At 40.7% G+C, this 20,977-nt stretch overlaps 1 protein-coding gene across 1 annotated transcript in view; it reads right to left on the reverse strand.

Moving 5' to 3' along the window:
* Nucleotides 1–18,545, reverse strand: part of neo1a (neogenin 1a) — a 222,519-nt gene extending 203,974 nt beyond the window's left edge. Inside the window, exon 1 of the mRNA XM_047363495.1 lies at nt 17,963–18,545. Coding sequence (XP_047219451.1) covers nt 17,963–18,053 — 91 coding nt within the window. The 5' untranslated portion in view covers nt 18,054–18,545. The remainder of the gene's footprint in view (nt 1–17,962) is intronic.
* Between the last annotated feature and the right edge of the window lie 2,432 nt (nt 18,546–20,977).

Consider the following 20,977-nt stretch of genomic DNA (forward strand, 5'->3'; position numbering starts at 1 on the left):
CCTCTGGAGGTTGTTTTTGAGTCATACAACCAAACTGCCTTACAGGAGACTAGAAAAAAATGACTTTCAGTTGATGAAGGTCAAAGCTTGTATGGAACATCCCCCCAGGTACGAACTGAAACATGGTCAGTAAGAAACGACCTGCGGTAGACCGCAAAATGGCAATGTGTAGATAATGGACCCAGAGTGTTTGATACCACAACTAAGAGAAGATGGTCTCAATGGTGCATATTACAAAAAAGCAATAAAGTCAATAGAGGGGAAAGAAAGATACCCAAACTGACCAAAATCGGAAGTACTGTTTGTCCTCTTATCACCTGAACACCCAAAATCAATTTAAGGGGAATGGGGACACGAGCAGCTGGTGAATGACATGACTGCTTTGCGTGAATCTAATTTTCTCTAGGGAGAGGGCTTATGTTGGGATTCATCATTACCTCTGATCTCATATCCCTTTCATATGCTAGCAAATCCCAGGTAAGACGGCCAGACCGCTGGGGACGATACAGGGATTGCGACCAGACAACTCTCAGATTGGACTCTTAGAATTAATCTGGGAAAATCCTCTATTCTAACCTGCTTATCTGTCAGTTAATCGGGGGGGGGGGGGGGGGGGGGGTATCATTTACACCACCGAGTAATAAATATAGACCAGATAATAACTGATCCTGCACCAAGCTAGGAAACCAAAGTGGCCATTTGGAAATGTAAATATCCATAACTTCAATGATTATGTGTACATTAACAAACTGCAATAGGCTCAACTCAAGGTCAGAACAACTTTCCACTGGAGGCCTTCTCAGGTGACAGCTTGCGCAACACCGTCTGGCTCTGAGTCCCCTCTGCAAGCCACAGAAAACTGAGATCGTTATGGTGAAAAATCCCAAACAGGACGGCTAAGTATGAGGACCGCTCTGAACATAATCTGCCACTGGGTGACTTGTTTCTTTTTCCCTCTTGCACTAATTCTTCCCATGACACACTTACATATTTGTTTTGCCCGTAAGCAATGCAGTTCTGCCCAAAAATGCAAACTGCACTCACATTTCACCCAAACTGGGTCAGACCACAACAAGCCCAGCAAGATCCAAAATTATGTAAAAGAAAAACTACTTGTTAGCGGATCTTTGGCCACACATTCTGTATGTGATCTTTGAGTTATTTTTGTCAAACCCAGAGGGGGAAAAAATGTCTGTTTTTATTACCCCAACCTAGTTTGGTCAATTAAGAAGACAATGAGCATCCTGCATGCTTCTGTGTGAGTACAGTTTATTTCCTGCCTTTATTGTTACAAGTGCTGGGCTCATTCAAACATGGATGAAATGGGGTGAGGCCCAGACACTATTTACTCAGCAGGGAGAGACACGAGTCTCTGCTTTCCTAATGGCTTCCTGCATTTCACACAATTGTTTCCCCTCAGGAAATCTTATCTACACAGACTGCAGACGTGGTGACCAGAAAACCCACAACACACGGATACTATGTGTTAATTAAGTATATTTGCAAGGAAATATATATATTTTGTTACTTTAACAAAAATGAAATTAAATATGTTAAATGATCTATTATATTTTCATTTAAAACAAGGCAGCTCTCTGAGGCAACAGAGAAGCATAACTTGATGGTGTATTTTTGGTAACTTGATACAAAATCTCTCTCATAAAATCAAACCAACACAACTGTGACTTGCAAAAGTCCCAAAGGAGGCAGCAAGCCCAACACACTCATTCTAAATCAGCTGAGCTAATCTGTTAGTGCTGTACCTATTGAACTGGAGTGGAGTGTTTGTGTATAATGCATGGTGGAATGACACATGGAACAAAGCCAGAAATTAAAAGTACTGTATAATTGAATATTTACATTAAGGATGTTGCAATTAACCCAAAACATTATTGAAATACATGAAGTTAATTCAGCTAAAGTGATTGAAACATGTGTTAAGTGGCTCAATTAATTGAGGCAAAGATGTTTGTTCTTCAGCATCAAATTAAGATCTCTTCTTGGTGACTGGCATCACCTGAAAAGCCAGTTAAGCAGCAGGTGAAAATCTTTTTTTGTTGTTTTTGTTTGTAAATGAGAGGGATTTTCTATCAATGACCAATTATGGATAAGTTCTCAATGACTTCAGGACATAAAAACAGGTTCCAAAAGTGGTGCGATTAATTTGACCAAAATGTACAAGAAAAACCTAAAACTCAAGTCCTTCTTTGTCTTACTTTCTCTGCCTGACTCATCCGATTTATTCGACACAGCGTTGATAATTCTGCACTGGAAAATAATATACTATTTTCTGCCCTTTTTTGGAAACTTAGCCTTTTATTTTTGAGTTAGACTTTTATTTTTGCCTATTTCTTTTTTGCATTGCAATCACCACCAGTTTTCAGGAAACACCGGATTTTCAGGCTAGCTGTGGGTCGCAAGTAGTTAAAATGACCATTTTCATGGCATTAAGAAACTAACTCTCTTTACTTTGAAGGGACATAAGCTGTTCCTACTGCTTTTAACCTCAGTGACAACCCATGTCCAGGGTTATTTCCATAGTAAATGCACAGAAATGAAATAGTTATTGATCTTCATACACAGGTCCTTGGCTGGAAGACATATAAATTCATTTTCTCAAAATTTTAGTGGATGCTTTTAGGGGCATTCGAATGAGCTTCTAAATCAGATGAGACATGTGCCACAGAATAATAAATAGACCCGAGCCCAGCGGTGAATTCACCTAGGACTTCCTAAGCATGGATATCAATAGTACCCCTTTATAGCTTCAGAACCAGCAGTTGTATTTCAGATGTCACCCATGAGGGGTTAAGCCTCTACAGCATGCACATGAGCCATAGGTATGTAACGGGCAAGCAGAAACCCAGGCCATAAAATCCGCATTCAACCTCCGTCTAGCATGCAAGGAATGTTCTCCAACTGCTTTGCTGTCAGGAGGGGCTATCCTGGCCCCTGCTCTGCAGTGTTTAAGGAGGAAATAATAAAAATGTACTAAATGAAGGAAGATATCCTCTAATGTTGGCATGGGTTTCTTTCTCATCAGAAACAAACTGCTGATGTGGCTATTGTGGGGGTGGAGCAACCACTTTAACAGGCATTCCATGCATCAACCCCACAGGAGCTAAACCCCTGACCCCACCACCCCCAAACTCCCACACCACCACAGTTGTTTGGGGCAAAAAAAAGACACTGAAAGGAAAGAGAGACTCTGCTAATTCGGGGCTGATTGGTTTGGGGAGCTTTATTATTAGATCCTACCTCACTATGCCACAAAAAGCACCCCACAGGCCAGTACTGGCTAATAAAACCACATTACTTTATGACTCTATACTACTTTTGACATTTACTTTTTGAGGTGAAATAAAATTCTGCAAGCTGGTGCCCATCTTCAAAAAATGCCCCCATCTTGGTGCTTGAAGAACTGCTGCATGGAGCGGTCCTGTATTAGGCAGCTTTCACACCTGTTTAATTAAATGATCTTGTGTGAATTTTCATTTAGACCTGCTACACTTCACCACAATATCATTTGCCATATGGCACAGACAGACTGCAGGAAATATTCCGGGCTACTCTGCAGAGTGTGTGTGTGCATGCGTGTGTGCTTTAGAGTGACTTTGTTCAGCTGGTGTCACGAAAGCCTGAATGACATGCTAATGCACTCCGGACCTATTCAGATCACTCCAGGTAAATTAGGGATAAAGGCAGAAAATACATTTTGCTTTCTGCAAATTTGAGCACTGTTGGTTGCTAAGAGAGCGATTAGATGAGTCTACACTGCCCTTCACACAGAAGACATGCATGGTTTGATTTGTTAAAAATGGCCCAATTTATTGGTGGTTAATAGAGATGCCTTAACTGTGATAAGACCTGGCCTGTTTCAGAGCTGGTTAGGAGACTAGTCTCCTCCAAAAACATGTGGATCAATATACAGTGATCACTCTGGAGCAAACGTGGCAATAATGTGAAAGCACACACGGTCCAGAATCTTATGGAAGCAAATCGTTACCATATTTCAAATGAAAAAGCATTTCCAGAAATGCTTTTTCATTTTAAGAATGTGGCTGCATTGTTTGACCCATAAATAAAATTAGTAATCAATCATCCTATTTGCATTTGCATTTTCTTCTTCACAACTGCACATTTTATGCCATAATCAAAAAGAAAACAAAGCAGACATTGCTTTTTCGTGGTCTGCCCGCAGAGTACTGCCCAGAACAAAAAAGCATTCCGAGCAGCGGCGCAGCAGAGTGACGTCAGCAGCCGTTCTTCCTCAGCTCCCTGCTGACCGAGCTACCCATCTTGTTTGGTAGGGGGCGCTGTGCACGTCTGCATTGCATTACATTGCAAACGTGCCGAGAAATTGATTGAATTGCAGCAGGGCCGAGCTCAATTTGTGGCAGTGGCAGGCAGAACTGGTAGTTCCGGTGGCATCCTCATGGCCTGGGACATCCAGCGTGTTTTTAAGCATTTATTTATAATTTTCTGTGAGTGACAAATCAGAATAGCCGCTCGTGCTCTATAATAAACTGGCTTTTTTTGCAATGAAACTTCGTCATCCTTTCAACACGTCACACATACACATAGTGCTATTTATTTTCCATGTCAAGTAAATACAATCACCTTATGTTATGGGTCTAAAGCTGTTTATTAAATAATAATCAATAATGAAATCATTATTTAAAGGTAACAGGCTATAACAATAATGACAACCCATTTGCCGATAATCAGCATCAGCTTCCACAAAAACAGCGACAACCGCATTGGCAAGCTTTTACGGCCGGTCTGGCACCTTCTGGCATCCTGCGGCAGGCTGTGGCAGTTCTGGTGGCAGCTTCGGTGGCAGGCTGTGGTGGAACTGCCACAGGCTGCCACCGCAACTACCATTTCTGCCTGCCACTGCCACAAATTGAGCTCGGCCCTGCTGCAATTCAATCAATTTCTCGGCACGTTTGCAATGTAATGCACTGCAGACGTGCACAGCGCCCCCTACCGAACAAGATGGGTAGCTCGGTCAGCAGGGAGCTGAGGAAGAACGGCTGCTGACGTCACTCTGCTGCGCCCGCCGCTCGGAATGCTTTTTCGTTTTCGAGTTCTGGGCAGTACTTTGCGGGCAGACCACAAAAAAGCAATGTCTGCTTTGTTTTCTTTTTGATTATGGCATAAAATGAGCAGTCGTGAAGAGGAAAATGCAAATGCAAATAGGATTATTGATTACTAATTTTATTTATGGGTCAAATAATGCAGCCACATTCTTAAAATTAAAAAGCATTTCTGGAAATGCTTTTTCATTTTCAAATTTTACATTTCAAATTTAATTTTGGTATCTATTTGCTGGGGTACATTTTGAAAAATAAACCTCAAATGTCATTTTCATTTTAATTAAGTGAAAGAATGAGCAGTCTTGAAGAAAAAAATTAAAATGCAAATAGGATTATTGATAACTAATTTCATTTATGAGTCAAACAATGCAGCCACATTCTTAAAATGAAAAAGCATTTCTGAAAATGCTTTTTCATTTGAAATATGGTAACAATTTCCTTCCATAAATCTTGCCAGATGGACCTTAATAATGTGAATGACCAATATCACCAAACTTACTTTTGTTCTTTCATTGTCGTTCACGTGTAAAATACACCTTAGCAGTGCTTAATTATTGTTAAAGATGTGTCTCAAATCACCTCTCCAGCAAACATATTCCATTAATGCCTTTTCATCCATATTCCACGCAAATTGGAATGACTTTGGCGCCATCTTGGAGTTATGGTCAATTATGCTTAATTTGCATTCTAAATATCTAAACTTACATTTGAGGTATGTGCTATATTTATTTATATTTTGTACTTTTATTTAGCAAGTTCCTGAAAACAAAAATGTATTGTGTATACAAACAATTTTTAATACGGTTTAACATTTTTATATAACTCCATACATTCTGTGGGAAAGGGTTAATGAGGCTTTCTCTCTGTAGTTAAAGATTAGGGTGATGGCAAGGAGGCCTTCCATGCTCAAAGACTTGGAGCACAAAACCAAAGAAAAATTGACAAAACACCAGAAAAAAATGCAAAGAACTGTTTTATAAGGGTTTGGTTGATGTAATGTCAATAAAATTTGTTTCCATTGATTATTGAGAATGGTATAGATAATTTTCAACATACCATATTTTAAATGTAATGTAAATAAAAGCAGATGAAGTTTTTTTTTCCTTGTACATTGTTTTATTTATTATTAGAAGCAAACTACTTAGTTGAAAGGAAATAATTTAAAATCTTAATCTGCCAAGGGTATGAATAATTTGTGCTTAACTGTATAAACTCTAAACACTTCTGATGGTTTATAACTCAATAACCTAGTGGCACAAACTCTGCTGTAAATCTATTTGTGAATTTGTTCATTTAGCGTTTGAACACATAAAATAGACACAAATACATTGTTACTGGTTTGTGTGGCAAAAACTGTCAAATCCCACTGAGTTTCCAACTGGCTACCACAACACACTCAGGGAGAGATCATTCCCATATCTGAGCTCCTACTTCTGAGGCAAATTATACAGTTTAAGTTTAATTTGTCAAAGAAATTTGGATTTGACACTAAACGCGATATCTTCATGTCTAGACTTCAGTGTGTGCAGTAAAATCAGAAGAATGGGCCTTTGTAAAAGAAGGTCTGCTTCAAATTTATTGGAACGACAGAAAGGAGCCACAGCATTGATTGCTTCTGTCATGAAACAACAAAGTTAGTTAAGAAGACCCAAAATATAACAGACAACGAAGGAGCCTTGATACTTCAACCAAGAATTTTACAGTAACTTCTTTATTTGAAATTTTAACAGGAAGTGGTCAAACACTTGTCAACAGGGTATGGTTCAAAGAAAAAAACAAAACAAAAAAAAACTCACTTTATATCTTCGGGCAAGAATGTAATTACTTTACCCTTTAAGTTAATTGGTGGAAATTGTGTTTGATTGTAAAATTCGCTCAAATTGAAGTGTCTGGAAACATGGCGGCCAATCATATCCAATGGACCTACACTGACCTTATTGAAAATATTAAGTTAGATACAATTTATATTCTAGATTTAACTCATCAGTTCAGAAGAAAGTTTTTTAAATGTTTCTCACATCGATTACACTGAACGTTTTCAGGTTGTAGCCTTGGGGTCATTCAGTTAACAACTTTATGAGCCATATGATTAATCAACCGATCAAACAAAGACTAATAAATGGAAAGCATTCATGTACTGTCTACAGACCTATTAAAGTAAAATGTGGCTTGGAATAATAAAACAAAAACAATTAACACATGGGGACAAACATGTCAGGGACCTCATCTTAGCATGATTGAAAGTTGGCCAATAAATGAACAGACAGGTTTACCGGTAGTCATTAATGTTCATCTCCCTGTGTTCCTGATGGGAAACCTCATTAGGAATCTGTTGGTAGCAGCTGGCCTGCTATCCCAACCCATTACTGAACCACTACGCCAAAACCTCTGCCACGGCCAGCCCCCCCGCCCTGCTCTCCATCCACATCCCCTCGTGTCTCATATGACATCTGTGTCTCAGGGTTCTGTGATGGAATGCTGCTGGCCTGCCATTTCTCTGCAGGTGCTCCCTGTTGGCCGCCGTCTACTTCGCACCCACGCTGCTGCTGTGGCTGAGTGACCTGTCAAAGGCTGGGGCGGGGATGGGCAGTGCCGGTGGAGTCCGGGTTCAGGAGAGGATGCTTAAAGAATGTAAAAAGGGATAACTGCAGATGCCTTCTATCAATGCCCGTCAACCTGGACAACAATCCTCCCCTCTTTGTGCTGTCCTGCTCACTCTCTGCCTGCTTAACCTGGCTGTGTCTCCTCCTCCTCCATGACAGAAGAAAGTCGAGGCTGTACCTAAATACAGATGAAGAGCTCAGTCCTTTTCACGTGAACTCCTCTTTAGGGTGCTATTTGGTTATTCTGATGTGAAGCAATAAAGTCAATCATTTCAAAACTGTCAGCTTCCTTTGCTGTCACTGTATATCACTGTATACTAGGCACGGCCAGGTTACCGGTTTCAAGATATACCAACGTCTTAAAAAGTTTGTTTTAAAAAGCATTAAATTACAGTATGAAGTGCTTTTGGAGCATTTTTAATAGTTTTTGCTTTTTTCAATACAAGCAGTAAGATCATGTAATATATTGTTTTAAATTTTTGTAAATAGTGTGATACAGACATTAAAATCATGGTATTTGCACCATGGTTATAATACTGTGAGAATCTCTAACCAGCCCATGCCTAATGTATAATTATCGTTTTGATGAAAAGCTGCCCGTTTTCTCCTGGTTCTCAGAAATAATGTGGTGTGAACAACACAACCACAAGGACACACCTTATTTTATTATTTTTTGCAGCCTTGGATGCAAGTCAGATGGTTTATTTAGCGCAAAAACATCTTGCATCTTGCAAGTAAGTGCTGCGATGGAGGAGTAAAAGCACAAAAACACAGAATCAAACAAGGCAGCCAAGTCCATTACATCACTGCAATTTATTTAGGCCGTATTTCCACAGTTTGAGCTGACCTCGCTTAGCTGTAGATGAGCTCAGAGCTGGTGAGGGCCTGGCTCCAAAAACACGATGCAAAGTCACTGCAGTCAGGAGGACAGGTCCCTCCCTGCCAAAGGGGAGCTCCCTCCAAACAAGAGGGCCTTTATCTGACCGTGGTCCTCACAAAGAGCCGTTTCTAGCTGGGGTTCAGAAGCAGAATCGCTGGTTAAAGTCACCACAGCAGCAGGTGAAAATAAAAATAAAAATTGTTAGGCTGAATGGAGGGATTGAGTAAGACCCTCTTAACTATGAACCTTCAACTGTTTAAACTGAACGCCTGAGACTGAAGCTGCTCTACAAGCAGAGACAGCAGCATGGAAAAGTACAGAAAACAGCGTCCTCCGTTGCTGACGCTGTAACACACCGTGCCAAGTTTGCTGCAGAACTTCAGTGGCTTCTGTGGGATGCTCAAAATCCTAGAAACCAGTTTCCAAGACTTCACTAACATTAGAGAGAGAAAACAAAACAGCAGCTTCAAGCAGGTTTGTTCTACCACTGCTCAACAGATCCACAGCGTCTAATTCACACCCAAAGCACCTCTGCTGGATAAAGTGAGCAGACTAAGAGAGATGGAACCGATTCTAAAAGAAAAATTTTTATGTTTTCTAATGGGAAACATCCAATGTTATTTCTAAGAATCCTAAAACAAATGTTTTTCTTGGCATTTTTAGGAACCAAAGTTTAGTAAAACCAAACCACTTCATTTTAGAAGTCGGAGCTGGAGGGAGTTCGGTACAAAGCTCGAGTTAATTCAGCTATGAAACCTCTCCAAACTTCATCAGTAACACAGCTGTTTCTCGCCCAGTTGGGTGGCATACAGCTGTAAAAATATCCGCCCATCGATACGCAGACAAACACAAACCATTCAGCCGTGTGTGAAGCTGCCAAGAGCCACAGCCGGCTTCAAGACGACGGCAGCGAGCTCAACCGAGCAGCGCTCGCAGTCGCCCCTCTGTCACTGCCTGCTCCTCACACCCTCTCAGCAAATAAGAGGTTCCTTTGAGTCAGTGGAGGCTGCTTGTGTGTGTGTGTGTGTGTGAGATCTCTTCAACTAACAGAAAGGGCAGACAAAGCACGATGTTCAAACAAGATCATGAAGGTTGAAGAAACGAGATTAATAATAGGACAGAGGGAGCATCATAGAACCTATAGGTGCATCTGATGCACCATTAGGTGAATTATTTTAGTAATTTAAGTATTACAACTGATTCTATAGTCTATTTTCATGCAGAGCAATATAGTTCAAAGATTTATTTTGTGACAGTTATTTTTCCAGAGAAGGCAGACATGAAGTGGGGTAGATGGAGGGGGAAGACGTGCAGCATAGGTCTCTGGGGTCACAACGGCTGCATCCCGGACTGAGCCCTCCGTATATGGGTTGCGTGCTCTACAGCTATGCCATGAGCCGCAACCCATTCAAGCACATATTTTTTCTAACTTTGACAATGTAAAATGTAAAAGTAATGTAAAAGAACAATAAAAAGTTATTTTTAATATGATAATGTTAGGTTATGGCCATGTTATGACCAACAAAAATCACAAGGATGTCTACTTACATGTCCAGCAGACATTCATTGACACTTTCGAGAAAGGAAGGTAAGCCACAAAAAGTCAATGCTATGAAAGCTGGTTGTTCACAGAGAGCTGTATAATCAATAGAAAGTTGAGTGGAAGGAAGAGGTGTGATTGAAAAAGTTGCATGAATAAGCAACAGCGATAAAGGCAGGCTTCACAAGATTGTGAAGCAAAGCCACACAGGAGCAAAATCCAAGTTGCTTGAGGTCCAGTGTGAAGTTTTCATAGTCAGGACACCGTTTTCTCAGGTTTTCTTCAAGTTCAAGGCTAGCACAGCCATTTGCCATTACATTTTTTAAAAGTTCATGCTTGACATTGCTGAGAAGCTTTGAGGCCTGCGGACAAGCAGGCACCCATATTCATATTAATTTCAGCTCAGTCAAACTCCAGCATTCCACTCAGAGATACACACTGTTCACTAGAGCCTCAAAGGGGGCGATAATGAACACTGTCAACTGAAAAGACAGAATAAAGTAATTTCTCACCAGGTTATTAATGTAGTTCTGGTTTCCAAAAGATCAAATTATCCAGCACGTCTCACCACACTGTATTTAATAAAAAAACACAAAACTGAAAGAAGTGAATAAATCTGCAATTTTGTTTCACTGTTTATTTTAACAGTCATTTGTTTGGAGCAACTCTTTAAATGAAAGAATAACTGAAGGCCGCCATTTAAGCATCCAGACTGAACATCTCCATGCCACGCTGCACCAATGCAGTAACTCATGCAAAAGGACCCAGTATGTGCACAGTACACTTATACTGGGTTGTCTGTGTACTGTAAGTGTACAGTACACAAACAAAGTTTTCAGTATCCTCAGAATTCTGTGTTAAACGTTCTATTTAAAAGGTCCTCTGTATCATCAGCTAAATTTAGGCTTTTAATTATATTAAAACTCTAATCATGAAAACAAACAGAACTCATCTCTTAAAATACATCACTCCTTGTAATGAATCTATATGAGATATTACAGAATCAAATTAATGACATAAGTCCGGTTTTCATTGTTACCTCCAGATGATCAAAACAGGCTCTTCCAAGACGTAAATAATAGAAAACCTCCTTCTGCAGGCTGAATTTAATTCTGCAAATACAGCTTAACAACTCCACTTCTCCCTGAACTCAACTACTGAAAATACTTTTGGGAAAATTCATCACAACTTTGACATCTTCCAGAAATACAGCATAGAATAAATTAATGTCTGTGAGCCGCAGGGTGCTGGACATCCAGCAGCTATGGTTCATGCAAATGAAGGTTATTAATCTATCTTCAAGAACAGTATTAATATTTCTTAACTTGCAACTAGGACTGTGAAGTTTATTGGACCAATTCTACTTAGGATTGTACAACTTTGCATGAAGCTGCAAGACAACAAACATCTTTGCATAGGTTAAGGTGAAAAGAAAGAGCTCATGCTCCTTATCTTAAATGTTTTCTATTCAACATTGTATCTTTCCCTTATTGTCCTTCTCCAGTTGCATAAAACGTGTCAGGATGCCTGAACTGATTTGAAAAAGGCAACCTACAAAAATGTCTCTATTAGTTGAAGCTCATCGAACAAGCTCAGCTCAATGAGTCATAATCCTGTACACCTCAAACCTGCAAGCTGGAAAGATCAAGATAAAATCTGAGGATCACTTCCTGTAAAAACTGCATCTTCAGCCCTGCTGGGCTTGAACAACGCTCATTCCTGAGAATGTTTTACCTGAATGCAAGACCAAGAAGAAACACAGGCTGCTTCAGCTACAATGTATGGAAAGACGTGCACCTTGACCCTGGAAAGACCGGGCAATGCCAGGATGCTTACAAGAACGAGAGCAACAGTGACTGCAGCATAGCAGAACATAAATATTACAGAACATATCTCAGCAGAAGATGACAGCTGGCTTTTCATGCAGCCTCCTCTTACAAGCCTGCATAGAGCCCTGACTGTATTTGTAAGTCAGAAGAATTGTTATTTGTATCTAAACAGTTTATGCTTCTAGTTTTAAAAAAAAAAGCATGCCGCTAACATTTAGTCAAAACAGAGAAGATTTGATCCAGATGTCTTTGAGATTACAGAAGTATGTTTCCAGATCTTTTTCCTGACATTTAAAAGAAACAACAGCTCTCACAGACGTCTCAGATAAGCCATCTTAAACACCGCACTAACATCACTGTGAGGCTTTACAGGCTGAGAGGAAGCAGTTTACTTCTACATATGATTCCCACACATTGTTCACATCAGAACTCCAGACTTTTACAGACTAAAATTTCCAATGTTCTCAATCTTTTTCAGCCAGTTTTCAAATTATGAATGCACAAGTATAAGTAGTGCATAAGTAGTGGATTTACAATATTGGACGGATGGACGGACGGGAAAAACAGGGATTAAGTTCGGTAATGCAAATATTTTTCCAAACTCCCTTTTCTATCTCATATGTATCCAGACCTGGAAATTCCTTAAATCAAAATCAATTCAACTACAATTTGGAGACTGGACCGGTGCAACATGTGTATCACCCTGAAGGAAGATAAAAGAGCTCCTCCAGAGCTCATTAAGCCTGAGCGTCATTCAGTCACAGCAGAACAGGACAGCTCTGAAAGCACCGCAGCCTCATTTTAACATTTATTCTGTTTTTACATGAAGAGCAAAATAGGGACAGGGATACAAGTGTTTCCAGCTCAGTCTCCTGTAAAAGATAAAGCTTGTTCTAATGTCTCACGGGGTAACCAAAGGAATGTTCACACTGTTCAGCACGGACAGCTTTCTGCTCTCCTGACAATATTCCACAGTTTCGTTTTGTTTTTGTCTTTTTTACATGAAAAGGTCAGGCAGACATCCATACAACACAGCAAGAAAACTGGTGCTTCTGATATCTTCTTCAGCACAGCAGGAGATTCCCCCGAAGAGGATTTGAAGTTCACCATTTAGAAGGAAAACACAGCTGACCAATCACAACCTGGAAGCGGGCTGGCAGGGGATGGTGATGGTTCCGGACAACACTTGAACACCGTTTTGCAGCAGTTCCGATTAAAAAGGTTTAGTGTTAAGAGAGCAGGCTTTCTATGGGCACAAATGATAGATGCATCAGATGTGCTTCGTTAAAGTAGGTTAAAACGAATCCAGCAAGTCAGCAGGTAAAGGAGACCTGGTATGAACATGATGAACATAAACTGACAAACCAGGATGAACCTGTTGGAAGGCTAAAAAACATGAAGGGCTTGTCGTTTTAGAGGCATAACAAGCTGAGAATTTGAGCATTAATGGGGGGAAATTAAACCTACCAGCTGGTTTAGGAGTGCCAGGGAATGCCCACGGAAAAACTGGTGGAAACGGGTAGGCGGACGCTGGGACAGATTGACGCCTCAGTCGAGGAGCAACAGATTTCTGCCGTCAGCCTGATGGACAAGCTCATAACACAATCCTGGCTTCTCTCCACTCCACACAAAGAGCTGGGGGGACCAAAGTTTCTACAGACCCTCCGCCACATGCTGCTGATACCAGTGGCATATCTATCAAGTAGCCAACTGCAGACACTTAACCAGGTAATATCCGCTCGTTCTACTCTTAATGTGACCCTGTAACCGACCTGGGCATTTTAGGGTTCCTGGGGACACACCCAGCACTTGAGATGTTGCGGACTGGCCCGCTATATCAGTGTGTGTTCTGAAATTATCACACTGTTTGAAATGTAATATTTATTTTTTCAAATTTTCCTGAATTCACACTTTGCATATTACTAAGATATCCAGCCTTTCGGATGGAGTCTCACTGCAGTAGATGCTCCTACCTCACACACATCATAGCTTGCAATACACTAAAGGTCACAGAGGGCACAGAATTTGCACAACATCTCAAACTAATTTCCTTATATGGTGCAGCCATAAAGTCCAAGGTAAGTGCGTCCGTTTGTGGATTACATCCTGAATTTCCATGAACAGTCTAAGTATATAGTGAAATACATCTTTTATTTTTTGACCACTGCTTTTCTAAAATATTATTTACAGTTTATTCTGCAATATATTGAACCATAATCACCATTCTAATATTGTTGTGAATGCAATAATTGGTAGGTGAATATATTTTAGGTGTCATGCATCCACACTATGCATATCAATAATAAATCTGGCCAGTTGGATGACTGCACCTGTCTCTAATTCCCACGTGTGGTGTATGTTTTAGACCAGCTAAAGCTCACAGATAGCGGCGGACACATTGTAGAACGTTGATAAAAGGAAAGCTTTAGGGAACGGTGGGTTAATCATAATTGATATCCTCAGCGCAATTTTGAGCCTGAACTTACAGGAAGGATAATATGTAGGGATGCACCAATACGAAGATTTGGAAAATCTCTCTACCCTTTTGGCACAGTGAATAAACGACCACACCACTGACATTGCTTCTCTGCTTCAGTTAAACAACCCACAATCCTGCTCTGCATCACTATCACGTCACATGTTTACTAGAAAAAAGCTACTAATAAGCCTTAGCAGGTGTATGTTATAAAATAAGAAATGTTACAGGTGACATTAGACTGGTAATAATTAAAGTGTCCTATTTTTTTTACCAGCAGCAGGGATAATTTTTTTATTTTTGTATTAAAACCAGTGAAACCAGGCTATTTTTACTTCATTTAACCACACCAATGAATTCCTGCCATACACACCCATAGAAGCAAATTCAGACGCCAGAGATCCATGCCAGCTGATCACTTTGAGCCCCCCACCCGACACACACACACTCCCACGACCACCAGCAGATGTCAAGCCATCTATCCTGCAGATATTGATTCCTCGCTCACACTTTCAATTACATGTGATAAACTGCGGCGACACCTCTCTCAAACTTTTATTTAAGCCTCCACTAACTTAGATGTACAAAAGCAAAATAAGGCAAGAGCTTCACCTTACCATCACTTATAAGGAAACAGAATAAATCAACCCCCCCCACCAAATCCAAACCGGGTAGCTTCATTAGTGAGGCAGAGGAGTCGAGCACATTGCCAAGTGCACAATTATCCATCCCCTCATGGACAGGGGTCATTATGAGCGATTGGAGCCCATAAATAAATGATAGGTAAACAGCACACTCTACCCATCAGAGACTGCTTCTGAGTCTGTATGATGCCCCCGCTCAACTCATCAACAGCTGAGACCAACGTGTGCAAAACGATCCCTCCGTTTTTGAGCTTAAAAAATGAAGTAAGAGGTTAGAGAAGTGCCTAATAGGCTGCGGTTACAAATTAAACAGCGAGCCTTCCCACTTATTTTCTTCCAAAACGGGAATGCGGGACCACCAGGGCTTCCCAAACAACATCGCAAAGGTGGTAAATTATGTTCTTAAAGGCGAAATCCACCGGGAAGACCCCAAATGCCGCAAAGAAAACAAGGGGTTGTTTGGAAAGCCTCTGCAGAGTTGCATCCGAGGTGGTCTGTGAGGATAAGACCCCGGAGACAGCACTGTAAGAGCGGAGGATTGGCGAATGTTTGCACATTTCAGTAAGTTGTTTGCACTGTCCACAGGGAGACAATCAGCACACAACTCCCTCCCAGGAGGGCTACAGAGATAAGATAGTGCCTAAATGGATTTTATAGTCCTCTGACTGGAACTTGTTTACAAAAGCCTAACTTATTAAGGCTTTTTAAAAATCCAAACAACTCCTCACAAGCTGCAGAAGAGGAAAAGGAGCAGAGAACGGAGGAAAAGGTGAAACCTTTTTTGCTCTTTAAACCAAAGAGAACGGAGTAAACTTTCAAGTTAGACCCAGAGATCTGCCAGCTTTGAGAGATAAGCTCAGGCCTCAGTCAGGATCCCCAAAAATGTGTTTTAAATAGACACAAACATTCAGAGGAGAATTGGAGGGGGGGGGGGACCCCACAATTAGTAACATGAGACTCTCTGCGTGTGGGTCCCGGCCCAATTCTCTGGAATCAATCAAAGCTCCCAGAGGAACTCTGCGGACCCCTTAATCTCCTGGTTTTATTACTTTCCAGACAGTCAGCCTGCTTCAACCCTACCCCCATCTCTCTTTTGTACTGAACTCCACCAAAGCCAAGGAGGGGCTTTTTCTTTTTCCTCTCTCTCTCTCTCTCTCTCTTCTTCTCTCCATCTCTTCCACTACTGCAGAGCGCTTTCATTCAAGAGCGGGTCTTTCATCAGCCTCCACACGCAAGAGAGTCCAACAGCTAGCAGAGGCCCATCACTCTCGGTGAATTCATTCTTTTTAACTATAGAAAAAACAAACATGTGACGAGTTCTTCTTCTCGCTATGACACATTAACTATTTTGCATATCACAAGAATTAAGAGGGAAAAACTGGGCCACATGGCACAACAGTCAGAGATGTTTTTTTTTTTCCAGATCACATGTTGCTGATCTTGACTGTGCCTTCCAGCTTTGACGAAAATGAATGATACGACCAGAGATGCACCACAAAAATGTTTTTTCCACAGATCAGAATAGGCCAATTTTCCCTTAATTTGCGCTTACTGGTGATCAGCAGGTAGACCTGAAATAACGTTGAAAATCCGTATTGACCAGGAAAAGCATGATCTGTGCACTTTGATATGGCTGGAGCTGTGCGCGCTACAATAAATGCAGGGTTATCATGAGTGTCCCATTGATCTAGCTGGGAGAAGCTGTAGGGAAGGGTTGCAGAAACACATTCTTTTTTATGACAACAGCATGACTGGTCTTCACTTTAAAATATCAGGAAACTAAACAGTTTCCTTCTGTTTATCTGTCTTCCAAGTAAATATTGATGCCCAGGTAGTGAGATCTCTGCTGGACTGATGATACAAAATGATAAACTTTTTGCTTTTGAGTAGAGATGCACATTTCAAAACCCAGAATTCTAACTTTTTCAGTCCATAAACCAGCAGCTTTCTCAGGTGATACTGGTTTCCAGGTTTCCTTTGAGGTCTGATCTGCCCATTCCTATACTGGATTATGTATCAAAATCCTAACCTTTATCTGAGGTTGACTAAATTCAACATAGTGCATCAATATATAAAGTTTTTTGACATAAACTAAACATTGAAGTTGTTATTTTGGTGTATCTAAGGAACTGGAACTGGAAAATAAGAAATCTGATCAGAGAAGATTGGGGCATCTCTATGTTTTAAAGCTTTAAAAAGAAATCAGAAAAGGGTCAGTGGCATATGCCTTCATGCAGAAATGGTTCTTACCTTATAATTCTTTCATTTTCTGTTGGACTTGACTAACTGACTAACTAGACTAAAGAACCAACAGCACATTTACTCTTCTATGAATGATAATCCTTAGAATAAAAAAAGAAATTGGCCGGGCAGACCACAAAGAAAATCTGAAATAGTTATTGGCCAGGAAAAACCAGATCAGTGCATCGCTAGTTTTGCTTGATAGAAAGCATCTTCTGCGACCACACAGCCCCTCACACACACATGCAAACACTGATTCACACAGGCCACAAGGCAAACGTCTATAGACGTGCTTGGATCGGCCATCTGTAGCCGATCCACAGTCATGTTAGGGAAACAGCTCCGCTGCATATCTGGACCTTTTAGGAGACAAGCACATATATAGGCAGACAAAAGGACGGAGTGTGAAAGCATGTTGGTTTGGGATGAAACAGCGCGCCTGGTTATGGAAAAGTAGCCCACTATCAAAGTTAATGGGCGCCTGACCTGAGCGCAGCTCAAAGAGCGCCTATATATGCCTGGTTTTCAGAAACCCTTCCCTGCGCTTGAGTTCTGTTTCAGAGCCAAACCCGTGATCCAACTATAGGTAGGCCAATGTGAGTTTAATGGAGGCGGGTGGAAGAAGCCAGCAGCTCAGAGATGAGCTTTACCTTTGTCGACATGCTTTGCTGCGGTGCTCTCCGCGTAGAGAAAGGTGAGACAGAGGAAAGAGAGGAGCGACAGAGCTCCCCGCTCGGCCATCACTTTTCACAAATAAATCTCCGCACACCTCGGGAACCCCGGAGAAGATGTTCAAAAGCCCCCAAAAATAAATCCTTAGAATCCCAGGCAAACCTCCTGAAAACGCACCAAGGAGGGTAAAACAAAAGTTCAAAGTCCTAAAATGTGCAGAAACATCCAGATCCAGGTACTTCTAGAGCTCCTCTGGTGAAACATGCAGCTGGAAGGAGAGAGCCGCAGGTTGGAGACTGTTTTCTTAACTTGGTCGAAGCAGAGGTCGTAAAAAGGAAAAAAAAAAAAAAAACACCACACTGAGATCAATCCATTGCCGCGGAGGCGCAGCCTAGCAATGGTTTTGCGCACTATTACGCACCAAACAGATCACTACACTATACTCCGATATCTGCTGGGCGTGGAAAAAAAACAAGAAAGAACTCCGCTGGAGAAAAGATCAGATCCGACCAGAGAGGAGAAATATGTGCCGTGGCCAGCTCACTGCTCAGGGACGGGACGTAAGAGTGAGCAGCGTGCCGAAGGGCTGGATCTGCGGCTCCCCGGAAAACAGGGCGCGGAGTCTCCCGGAAGCTTGGATCCTGGCTGTCCGTGTGCTCAGGCAGAAACTAAAACACGGTGTGGGACCTCACATGGGCAGTAGAGAAACCTGATGACTGTGATAGACCTCACCAGGGTCCCTAAACTTTGAGTGAAGCTTGGTGTGGGAGGGAAGTGCGCCTGAGGTTTGTATAAAAAAACTAGAAAACCCCTCATAGAGCGCAGACCTCCAGCAAGGCAGCAGGGCCATTGACGCATTTCAGCTTTTTTTTTGCTACTGACATGATGAGGAACCATGTGGGAATTCCAAGTTGTCACACTATGATCTGGCAATGATAAAAGAGTCCTTTAAAATAAACCTGGATCCGTATCACCACCAACATCTAATCATCGGCTCCTTGTCCTAAGGCGCACCTTGTCTGAAATGTTCATCAAAATCCGTTTATAACGTTTTTGAGATATTTTGCTAGTAGACAAACCAACACAAAAACATAACCTCCTTGGCGGAGGTGATAAAAATTAAGATGCATACATTTAAATTAGAACCAGCTGGCATCTCCAGCAAACTTTTAAAGGAATGGTCTCGGATTCCCTCATATATAATACAGTACATATGATATTATGACATATCACAGATATAACCCAAAATACTTTTTTAAATACATATAAACAATCTGTATATTGTTTCTGGAGCTCTAGGTCATATTTTGCACACGTTCAGTTGAAATTGGGACAATTTTTTAATTGATTTTTGATCTTCATTTAACATAGACTTTTTTAAAACAAATTTAACTAGCGCAAACAATCATAATAATAATGATGATCAAATCTAGTCTCAAACAAAGAGCTTTCCTACTAATTCATTGCTTTACCATTTGATCTTCACATTAATTCCAGGACTTTTCACATCTATTATTCATGACTTTAATATGATAATGTTGGTGATATTTTAAATGCGAAATAAACTCCGCATCTGCATCTGGAACGTTCTGTCAGCACTGCATTATATTTACTTATATGAATATTTAACATCAGGTTCAACAATGCAGTATCATTCAAGTAACAGAAATAAACAATTGAAATACCTTTAAAATGTTGCAAAATGTCATAAAGTCAACTGCTATTTCTGGTGAGAAATACAGGACACCCCCACATTAATTCACACTTAAAATGGCTTAAATCACACGCAGGCATAACACATGAGATGCACTTGATCAGATTTTTTGCCCAGTTTAAACCTCAGACATTTAAGTTGGTGTTCTCGTCATCATTGAAGTGGGATTAACAGCAAGGTGAGATTAAACAAACTCTCTCAGTCCCTCAGAAAGACGACTGTAGCAAGTTATGAGTTGGTAAAGGATTAAAGGAGGTCTCAGTAAATCAAATCAGCAATTCCACAATACAGGAAAATAATCTGCATTTGGAAAACATGGAGAACAACAGCCAACATGCTCATGACCACTAGTGATATGAAAGAGCATGCCTGTACAACCTGAAATAGATTGCACAGGTTTCCCCTTGGAGATGTGCAGGGAGGAAATCTTTGCTCTCAGAAAAACCTGAAGGCCAGATGGAAGTTTCCTAGAGAGAACCTAAAAAAGACCAGAACTTCTGGAATAATGTTCTTTAGGCAGATAAATTCTAATTGACTTACTTGAGCACCAGAACAGAAGACATGCTTAAATAAACCAAAAAGACCTCATGACAGCCGGGAGCCATAGAAGTGTCATGTATTGAGGAGGCTTTCCTGCAGCAGGACCTGGCCAGCTCAATATTATAGAAATGATGGTAAATTCTACCGTTTATCAGAGGGGGTTTGAAGAAAATGCGAAACAATCTATAAAAAAATTATAGCTGAAGCAGAACTAGACCCTGCAACACAACAATGAGTGAGAAGTAAGAAATGGAAAGTGCTAGGTTGAGTCAAAGCCAAGATCTTGACCCTAATTGATTCACATAAGTTTATATCAAAGTTCATATTTAATGTTGGTTAATTATTATTATTATGTTTATCATTCCTGTCTATTTAAAAAGAAAAAACATAGAAAGTAAGAAATAACAATTAAAAAGAAAGTTTGTATACTTTTGTCTCATCTCCTGTTGACTGACTTGTTCCTAATATTGTCTTTCAGGGTGCACAATGTGCTGGTAACCTGCTGTAAAATGAATCCTGGTGTCACTTTATGTTGAAAGGACAGAAACATGAAACTAAACTCAGTTTTGAAGAGTTTTGATGGTATCCTGGAGAATGGCTGACTGAGATCCAACTGTGAAAGAAGATCTTATTTCGTCTCACAAGATTCCCATGCATTAAGAGAGTTCAATAGCAGTGAGTCTACATTATATTTCACCTAGTGACAGACAGGTTTTCCTTTTAAGAAGCTTCACAGATA

This window comes from Girardinichthys multiradiatus, chromosome 4 (genome assembly GCF_021462225.1).
Source record: "Girardinichthys multiradiatus isolate DD_20200921_A chromosome 4, DD_fGirMul_XY1, whole genome shotgun sequence".
Taxonomy (NCBI): domain Eukaryota; kingdom Metazoa; phylum Chordata; class Actinopteri; order Cyprinodontiformes; family Goodeidae; genus Girardinichthys; species Girardinichthys multiradiatus.